We start from the raw sequence: 9,696 nt of genomic DNA, 5'->3' as shown, positions 1-9,696 counted from the left end.
TCCAAAGTCTTTTCTCCTCTGGTTACATTTGACCTCAGAGACGTCTGCTCTGAGGACTGAATTTAACTGTTCACTTCAGGTTCTGTAGAGCGGTCGTCCTTGTAGCCCCGCCCCTTGACCTTCTGATGGTCGAGGGTGGTGCTGGTGTTGGACGGTTGGCCTTAAATAAGACGGTCAGACGCTGGAGCTCCAGTTCTTCAGTCAGAGGATTCAGGTTTGAACCACTGACTGAATGTGAGAACTGGACTGAGTAATTCCCCCCCCCCCATAGTGCATTGTTTTCTTCTGGCTCCAACCACATGATGTCAATTCAGTCGCCATCTTTTCCACTAAAGATGTCGCCATGTTGGAGCCTGAACGACGACTGTAAACTAGGATTATCCGAGTCTGTCTGAGTCACCGTTTCTATGGCAACCACTTTTGATTGTTCCATCAGGCCCCACCTACTTTTATTGAGGCATCTGATTGGTCAGTTTACAACTTGAACAACTAATTATGATTATAAGAAGATTGTAAATAAACATGTTTGTTAAATAAAGCAAGACTTTGATGTCTATGGGTACTTCCTGTTTGGATCGCCAGGGGGAGGGGCCACCCTGTCCAGTTCTCATGGATAGTCAAAGCTTTTTTACATGTTGCTCTTGGCGCCCCCTGCTGGTCACAGATGGCTAAACGTGATGAAGACTGAAGGTTTTCTGTGTTCTAAAGTAAATCTGATAACCAGGAGGATTTCTGGGATCAAACTGATCCTGAACATTTGAATCTCCTCAGCCTCAACTACCCCCCCACTCCTGGTTTCTGATCCAGTCTCAGAGTTGGGATCTCAAGGGCCTCCTGGAGCTCAAGGCACCACCCCTCCGCGGTCTGTGGATGCCATGGTTTCATATCTGCGTCTCCAGCTGACCTCCTCGCCGCCTTATCTCCCTTCCTGTGGCGGCGGCCGCCTTTAAGAGCGCCTCCTCGGCTCCTCCCTTCCTCCTCTCAAGCCTCTGCGAGGGTCACCATGCAGCTCCTCGTGCTCCTCCTGTCCCAGGTTGCCGTGGTTACGGCCATCGCCGGCTGCCTCTCCGACAGGGACAAGGACCACCGGCTGAGGCAGAACTGCACGGCGGCGGGATTCAGCGACCTGCCAGAGGGGGTGGAGCCTGAGACGCAGGTGAGAGGCGTCTGCTTCAGGGGACGCTTCAGTTCTGGTTCTGTTCTATGGCGAGCCTTAAGGGTCAAAAGCTGAAGAGTCAGAACAGGTCAGGTTCCTCACCTTCTATGTGATGTTTGATCAAATGTGAGGATCAATGATCACCATGGAAACGAAGACTCTAGAGGTCTATCAGGAGGTCTGTGTGGATTTAATCTATAAGAGTTTCAGAGAAACCTGTGGAGGAACTTGAAGCTGCTGACGTCGTTCTTCAGGTTCCTGCTTTTAACTAAAAAGGACCTTTTAACGGAACGTCTCCTGACTCCTGACTCAGCATCCGTTCCTCCAGGATCAGTGTCGGTCTGTTAGGATCTGTGATGTGTTCAGCTGCAGGTTTGAATCTGGACCTTCCTGGGTCCACTTTCAGTATAAATTAGGGCCGGAATCGATTAAAAAAATGAACTAATTAATCACAAACTTGAAAAGAATGAATCACGATTGATTGGATCTCTTTAATAATAATATGAAATCACAGGCCAAACTGTAAATGAATCACATTTATTCTGAACCTGCTGTAACATGGACACTTCCTGAATTCTGTTTTGGTTTTTGTTTCTTTTTTCTCATAAATTTTCCTTTTTGTCTTTGTGAAGAATAATAAAGAGGTTCTTGGGAGACGTTTGATCCACCTGGATTTCATGTGGGCTCGGCTGGAACCTGTGCTCAGGTGGGGGCGTGTCTGTCCATGTGGAGCTGCTCGCCTCTCGTAACGGCGGTGGGCGGGACTTTGGCGGTTAATCCGCAATTTTTAGACGCTCGTTATTGTAGATCAATTCATGTTGGTCCCCTTCCCAAAATAAAATAATGATTGGTTGATAGACAGCTCCATTTGGCTCCGCCCACCATGGCGGATCTTTTGTTCTATGTTCATCTCCCGCCTTATTTATTGAAATAAAACATTCCTATTGTCCAAAAACTACAAATAAATGTAAATAAATCTCAATCACAGAATATTTAAGACGTTTATTTGGACAGACTTCTGTTTCTCTGCATGTCAGGACGCCTGAAGGCGTCAATATGAACCCGTTAATTCTGTTACATTCGTTAACGCGTCAGCTGTAGTTTAAATTTGTCTCCAGAACCACGTTCAGGGTCTCATTCCCTGAGGAACCAGCTTTGACCTGATCTCCACATGATGTTTCTGAGACATGCCTCCCTGCAGAACCAGAACCAGAACCTCCGGTTGGGTGGAGGATTGTTCTGTTCCTGAGCAGGAAGTTGGCCGTTATCTGGAGCCTGCAGAGCGCCGACTGAGACGGGAGTTCAGGAAGTCCAACCAGCCGGAACCTCCCGATAAACCTCTGAGTGACGGGTGGAGACTCCGCCCCCATCCCCCGGCTCCAACCGCTCTCCGTCTCTCTGTTCTCAGGTTCTGCTGTTTCCAGCCAACCGGTTCTCCGCCCTGTCCTGGACCTCCTTCCAGATCTTCTCTAACATCTATGAGATCGACCTGACCGCCAACGAGGTGCCCCGCCCCCTCTACCCACCCCATCAGAACATAGACGGCGCTCTGACCCAAAGTGATGCTTCTGTGGTTCTCCAGGTTCCAGAGGTGCCCCCCTCCCCCGCTGCGGTTCTGACCCGCCTCAGCGTTCTCCGTCTGGGATCCAACCGGCTGACGGGCCTCGCCGGTGGCTCCTTCACCGCCTGCCCCGCCCTGATCGAGCTCTACCTGGAGAACAACTCCATCGCCGCCCTGAGCGACCACGCCTTCTCCGGCCTGGACAAGCTGGAGGTCAGCGGGTCCTCTGGACCCACATTCACTCGCTGGATCCAAAGTTTTCATTTGTCAGGATGAAACAGAACCAGGTCCAGTTCTGAGGGACTCCGACTCCTTCAGACACACTAGTTTCAGTTCCTGTTTCTTTGTTGTTGATGCATTCATCCTGCAGGGGGCGACGTTTCTTCGTCTTCATGTTCTTAAATGAGCCTTCACTTCTGCTTCAGATCCTGGATCTGACGTCCAATCAGATTTCAGTCCTCCCTGGCCTCATGATGCGTCCCCTCGTCGCCATAGAAACGCTCTACCTGGAGGCCAATCAGGTGGGAAACACTCCCAGACCAGAGGAAGATCTGCTGCGTTCCTCAAGTCACCTGTAAACCTGGGGGGCGGGGCTTTCTTCCTCAGATCCAGCTGGTGCCTGATGATTGGTTCAGCCCGAAAGAGGAGGTGCTATACCTCTACCTGTCAGCCAATCCATGGGCGTGCTCCTGTTCCCTGGGTTACCTGCGCAGGTACATGGATGACTACGAACTGAACTTCTACGTCCGAGACGGCCGCGACATCAGGAGCGCCCCCGACAGCGTGGTGAGAGAGCAGCGCTTTATTCTGAAAGGATGACAGGAAGCACACCTGATGACAGGTTAAAGCTTCATGTTTAAAACCAACTCACCTGTCCTCACCTGTCCTCCTCTTCCTCACCTGTCCTCCTCTTCCTCACCTGTCCTCCTCTTCCTCGCCTGTCCTCCTCTCCCTCACTTGTCCTTCTCTTCCTCACCTGTTCTCACCTGTCCTCCTCTCCCTCACCTGTCCTCCTCTCCCTCACCTGTCCTCCTCTTCCTCACCTGTCCTCATCCTCAGGTGTGTGACTCACCTGAGCGTCACAGATCTGTTCCACTCGTGTCTATAGAGGAATCAGATCTGTGTCCAGCAGACCTGCCTCCACGAGGAGACTTCCTCCCGGTTCTGACAGAACGTCCACACCTGACAACACCTGCCCCCCAACCCCCACCCCCACCCTCACCTCCACCTGCAGAGACAACCCTCCCGCCCACAGCCCCCCCTCATGAGGTGGTTTCGTGGATCTGGATCCAAAACTTCACCCGTTTCCATGTGTGGTCGTACAGTTCTGACTCAGAGGAAACTGGGGGGGTTCTACAGGTCTGGCCAGAAGAAACAGTGACCCCCCCAGAGGACCAGACCTGGAGAAGGAACCCCACAACATCCACCTCCAGGACTCCCACCATCAGAACTTTGACCCCCACCACTGGAACTTCCACCTCCAGACCCTCGGCTGCAGCCGTGGGGGGTGCCACCGCCAGGCCTTCGCGGCGTGGGGGCGTGTCTGTGCGGTGGGTGTCTGCAGCGGCTGCAGGCGTGTTCTGCGTCTGGCTGTTTGCCGGCTGCCTGCTGCTGTGCACGGTGTCTGCAGCGTGCACGTTCCTGACGGTGGTGAAGATGGTCACATGGTACAGGGAGGTGTACACGCCCCTCGCCGCTGCACAGAGGGCGGGGCATGAGGAGAGAGTTCTCTTACGGCCAGTGGGGATGGAGGGAGGGGCTGGGGAAGCAGGGGGGGTGCGGGCGCTGTACCGCTCAGTTCTGTTCATCCACAGAGACGCCTCCGAGGGGGGGGCAGCAGGGGGGGTCAGAGGGGAGGAGTCAGGGGTGTACAGGAAGACCATGTTCAGGCTGCTGAGCAGAGAGGAGGAGGTGCAGGGGTGGAGGGAGGTGATGGAGGAGTGCAGGACCCGCCCACAGGAGGGAGGGGGGAGGGAGCCAGGAGGAGGGGGAGGAGCCTCCAGAAAACGCTATAGCGTGATTCTGAGGGAGGAGACGGAGGGGTCTGCAGGGCGGATGGAGGAGCTGGACTGGGTGGTGGGGGGGTGGGAGGTGAGCAGTGGGAGGGGCGAAGAAGGGGAGGGGCTTAGGAGCAGCTGGGGGGAGTGGCTGGCACAATATTTACCCAGCATGCCCTGGAGCGTAACCACGCCCTCTCATATGAAGTGATGTCATCAGTGGGAGGAGCCTGAGCTGTTTTCCATAAAACTTCAGAACTGAATCCAGATTTGAAGCTTTATTCTCATTTTACTGTAAAAACTTTAAGGTTATTGAAGGAAACTTTATGTTGAACTTTTATCTGTGTTTACTGTTTACCTGGATGTCAGGTGATGAAGATCTCCTCAGGACATATTTGTGTTTTTTTCTGTACGTTGTTTACTCCTCACAGCATCACTTCCTCCAGTCGTGTTTCTTTGTTTTCATGTTTACTTTGATGTTTTTTTGTTCATCAGGATCAGATTGTTTAAATAAAGTTACCTGAAGGTCGTTCTCAGCGTTCCGTCTGTTTGGTTCTCATAAATCTGTATACATTGTCACCATGGAGACCTTCAAGAGGGAGGAGCCTCTGCAGATGTCCTCAGAGGGGGAGGAGTCACACCTGCAGGGCAGAGGCTGCCTGACGTCAGCGAGTGTCTCACCTGCGAGGCGATAGAGTGGAGTTCCTGTCAGGGCAGGTCGCTCACCTGCAGGACCTTTGACCTCCAGGTGACGAGAGGTGATGCAGCCTCTGCAGAGGATGCTGGGTCATCCTTTAACAGATCTGTGGGCGGAGCCTCTGCAGAGGATGCTGGGTCATCCTTCAACAGATCTGTGGGCGGAGCCTCTGCAGAGGATCCTGGGTCATCATTTAACAGATCTGTGGGCGGAGCCTCTGAAGAGGATCCTGAGTCATCCTTTAAAAGATCTGTGGGCGGAGCCTCTGCAGACCACCTGAACACGCTTCCTGGACACCGGAGACCAGATCTCTAATCAGGATCAGCCTAAAGTGAATTAAAAAAAGATTGAAGACTTGAAAAATAGACATTGTTACTGAAAAAGTAGTGAAAATTTGAACACAAGACATTCTAAATTTGAAAAAAAAAACTAAAACTGGAAATAAATCTGGAAAATGTGAGAATGTTTAATTTGAAGTCTTCATGGTGATTAGATCCTTTCTTCATCCTAATTCTAGACTTATTTTTAAGTTTGAACAGTGAGTAAAAATGAAAAAGTACAAATATTCATGTCTGTCTAGTGAGGACTCCTCTCCCCCACGAGAAACATGTCCTGGTAGTCAATCAGGTCAAAGCCCCGCCCCCAGGTCAAAGTAGGATCTCAGCGGTGAAAACTCAAAAATAAGCACAAAAAAGTGAACATTCGAAACAGCAGCTCTTAGTAATGGAGACATTATTTTCCAACTGGTAATTTTTACATTTATAGTTTTTTCTACCAAAGTTTTCAATATATATTTTTTTAATTTTCAAATATTTTTTTCCTAATTTTCTTTTTTACTTTTATTTCAAAGATCTATTTCACCTTTTCAGTTCTTTTTCAAATTTTCCAATTTTTTTCTCAAATTATCTTTTTTTCCCCAAATGTACAAAGTCTTGTTTTTCAGTCCAATATCTACATTTCAAGCTTTGATCTGTTTTCTCGTTTATTTTCAGCTTGTCCCCATAGATCTCCTTCAGGTGACGGAGGAGCAGCAGTAAGCTCCGCCCACAGACTGCAGGAGGATCTCTGATGTCACAGGAAGTAGGATGGCCATATTTAGCGGGGTTAGCTCCGCCCACATCAACAACAGTCTGGGATCTGCTCTCCTGTGACTCCAGCCCCTGATGGTCTCTGGAGGAACTGCAACGTTTGATTGGATCAGGGAGGAGCCAACGGACCCAAAGGTCAGAGATCACTGAGCTGATTTAAGGTCAAGTTTCTGTTAGACAGCAGAAAGAAAACTCTTCACGTCATGAAGCAGTGAAGCTCTCTGAACCATCTGAAGCTGTTCCTGTTAATCCGGATTAAATAATCCTGGAGGGATTAAGATCTGAAGCTTTATCTGGATCATTTTACTTTGAAAATATCCTGAAAGTTTCCTCTTCCTTCCTGTAGTTCCTGCTCTCAAACCTCCATGTTCAGGTTCCTGGGTCAGTTTCAGGGTGTCGGCGGCTGAATCGCGAGGCGGGCCCACAGATGAGGAGAAGCCCCGCCCCCTGAGGAGAGCGGCTGCAGGTGAGCAGAAGTTCAGGTTCCTCCTGAGAGGAGGCCGTAAACTTTGAATGATGGCAAACCAGGAATGTCTCAGCTCGGAAAACAACGGCCCCTTCAGGGCGGCGGGGCCCCGGGGCGCCCCCCAGGGGCCACGCCCTGCATTCCTCTGCGGTTCTCACAATCAGACTTTTTATGGCGGGCGTCTCCTCCGAGGGAGGGGGTCTGGGACAGTAGCAGGAGCTCCTGGCTCCGCCCCTCGCTCATCTTTTGTTCCTGCAGACGCCTCGGCTGAGTTTAGATAAGCACCTGCCACACCTGTGGGGGGGGGGTATCACAGGTGTCGGCCCCGCCCCCCCATGCTGCAGTAAAACAGACAGACGCAGCATCTTCAGCTCAGACCTTCATCCTCCTCCTCCTCCTCAGACGGCTGCAGGTAAGAGCAGCAGCTCACCTGAGCGGCAGGTGTTCTTACCTGAGATGATCCGGAGATCCTCCTTCCTGTAATCTCTGAGCGGGTGATGGGATCAGATCTGATCTGATCTCCGCTCAGAGTTCTGGTTCTGATTCAAAAGAAACGTCTGAACGAGGAAGCTGCAGGAATCTGAGGTGATCGTCGACAGGTGAGGCTTCGACGACCTTTGGGGTTTGTTTGTTTGTTTGTTTGTTTGTTTGTTTGTTTGTTTCTGCTGCTGAGCAAACAAACAAACAAACAGAAATTCTTCAATTACAGCTTGAAAGTTTCTCAGTTTTTAAAATCAAATCTGCTTTTATTTTTTAATGCAGCCGAACAAACCTCTGAAGCTTTTATTCTGGCGGCTCTGGAAGTTTCTCACTAACTTTCCAGAACTTTCCAGAACTTTCCAGGACTTTCCAGGTTTGATTTAAACATTTCAGATGTTTCAAGTTTAGTTTTGATGTTTTTTAAACTCCAAAAGTTTCTTAAAGACTGAAACATGCTTGTCGTTCTGCACGTGTGCGGTGAGGATTTACGGTCGGTTCCGGTTCCACTCCACCTTCCATGTTTGCAGCTTTTATTGTGAAAGAAAGAGTGGACTCATGAAGGTTTTTTTCCCGGTTTATGAAACTGATTTCAAAAGTTTGATCATAAATCAGTTTTACTTCATTTACTGGAAAATAAAAGGGAGGAAATTTTCTCCAAAAGCTTCATGAGCAGAAAAAGATTTAAACTTTCTGCTTCTGTGTTCTCCTCATTTATAAAAAGTTAAAAAGTTTTTCTATTTATCTTTGGTCATCACCGTAAAGGTTTAACCTGAAAGGTTCCGACTTCCTGTTTCCTGTTGGCTTCACCTTTCATGCTTCTGTATAAAGAAGCTTCTCATCTGCAGGACATCGGACTCCCGGTCCTCCCAGAATCCCACTGCTGTTCTGACCCACCTGGAGGTCAAACATGGCACCTCCTCCCTCCACCATGCTCCTCCCCCTCCTGTGGGCGCTGCTCCACCTGGCAGGTGAGAAGCAGGCTGAGGAACACTGAAGGAAGAACAGAGTTTTTAAAGTTAATGTTTGCCGGATCACCAGAGAGACGAGATTCAACTCCAAGAGCAAAAAGACGGAAAGAAACCTCCGACAGGAAGTGAATCTCTCTGAAACCACTAGAATCAGAACTCGACAAAATAAAACAGGAAGTGAATCTTTCTAAAAGCACCAGAATCAGAACTCTACACAATAAAACAGGAAGTTAAGTCTCCTTGAAACATAAGAATCAGGACCCTACACAATAAAACAGGAAGTCAGGTGACCCTGAAGAGACAGAAACTTCTGGATCTGCAGCAGGACTTGAGGAGAACGAGGTTCATCTTTGAATGAAATCCTCTGCTGGTTTTAGATCAAAGATGTGATCGATTGATCCGTGAAAACGAGGGAAACCGGTTCAGACACTCAGACTGATGGTTTGGCGTCAAACCGGATCAGATGAAACTCTTTGGGTCTCAGAGGTTCTCCTCTGTCACGGTTCTGAGGAGCAGTGTTCTCTGGAACTGGATCTTCTTGTTGGCTCCTCCTCCTCCGTGACAGCAGGATGAACTTGAACAGATTGATGACTCCGTGTGTAGCGTCTGACCGTGCAGGCTCAAACCTGGTGTGGGTGTGGCCACAGGAATTCTGTGGACGTGAGCGTTCGGCGTTCTTCACGGAATGACATCCAGGTGTTTCTGCAGGAGCTCAGCAGACGTTTGGCTCCGCCTCCCAGCTGGACATCAGCACCTGCCCCATCACCTTCTATGGAAAGACCTACCGCCGAGTCTACGTGAGTGAAGTTCTGACCCGGATGTTCTGAGCCCGACCACGGCTCCACAGACCTGAACACAGACAGAAACCGAATCGGGAATCTTGATGAGAACTCCTCAGATTCTGAGGGTTGATCAGGTTCAGATCAGTAGATCTAGAATCGTCGTCCTCAGAACCTTCTCAGCGCTCGGCTGCTTTGCTCTGAAACCGTCTGTCTGCTCCCTCAGGTGAACTTCACCTCTGAAAACTTTGTGGTTTGCTTTGGAGGTTTCTTCAGTCCTAACGGCGCAGACGACTGCCTCCTGGCCACTCCCCCCGACTCCCAGCATGCCAAGCTGGAGCTGTTCCGGCGGATCCCCATCCTGGAGACGCTCATCCACAACAGCCTGCCCAGCATCCGCACCAGCATGGACTGTTTCGCCGGGTTCTCGCTGCAGCACAGCGGCCAGCCTGTGAGTGCTGTTCATAGGGGAGTTAGGCTCCTCCTCTTCCTCCTCCTCCTGCT

The 9,696-nt window shown here is 50.2% G+C and overlaps 2 protein-coding genes across 3 annotated transcripts in view; both read left to right on the top strand.

The window, feature by feature from the left end:
- Positions 1-629: 629 nt before the first annotated feature.
- On the top strand, positions 630-5,214 carry LOC112141492 (leucine-rich repeat-containing protein 24). The gene is made up of 6 exons (XM_024264637.2): positions 630-1,156; positions 2,565-2,660; positions 2,739-2,930; positions 3,143-3,238; positions 3,324-3,503; positions 3,777-5,214. Exons 1-6 carry the CDS (start codon positions 1,004-1,006, stop codon positions 4,923-4,925), a joined length of 1,866 nt encoding a protein of 621 aa, XP_024120405.1. The 5' UTR covers positions 630-1,003; the 3' UTR covers positions 4,926-5,214.
- Positions 5,215-7,547: 2,333 nt separating this feature from the next.
- LOC112141491 overlaps positions 7,548-9,696 on the top strand; it is an 8,507-nt gene continuing 6,358 nt past the window's right edge. The window contains exons 1-4 of one of the 2 annotated variants that reach the window (XM_036216547.1): positions 7,548-7,564; positions 8,291-8,413; positions 9,122-9,210; positions 9,419-9,643. In XM_036216547.1, the coding sequence (XP_036072440.1) occupies positions 8,353-8,413; positions 9,122-9,210; positions 9,419-9,643 (375 nt within the window). In that variant the 5' untranslated portion in view covers positions 7,548-7,564; positions 8,291-8,352. Of the gene's footprint in view, positions 7,565-8,179; positions 8,414-9,121; positions 9,211-9,418; positions 9,644-9,696 lie in introns of those variants that run through there. The other variant, XM_036216548.1, reaches the window with a different exon arrangement.

Source organism: Oryzias melastigma, linkage group LG18 (assembly GCF_002922805.2).
Source record: "Oryzias melastigma strain HK-1 linkage group LG18, ASM292280v2, whole genome shotgun sequence".
Classification (NCBI taxonomy): Eukaryota; Metazoa; Chordata; class Actinopteri; order Beloniformes; family Adrianichthyidae; genus Oryzias; species Oryzias melastigma.
The sequence above is the reverse complement of the archived record's forward strand: the minus strand, read 5'-3'. Positions and strand labels throughout refer to the sequence as shown.

Coding starts and splice junctions, on each gene's coding strand:
- LOC112141492 (XM_024264637.2), top strand. CDS start 1,004: ATGCAGCTCCTCGTGCTCCTCCTGTCCCAGGTTGCCGTGGTTACGGCC. Junction 2,661..2,738: donor TCGACCTGACCGCCAACGAG/GTGCCCCGCCCC, acceptor GTGGTTCTCCAG/GTTCCAGAGGTGCCCCCCTC. Junction 3,504..3,776: donor GGAGCGCCCCCGACAGCGTG/GTGAGAGAGCAG, acceptor CCTCATCCTCAG/GTGTGTGACTCACCTGAGCG.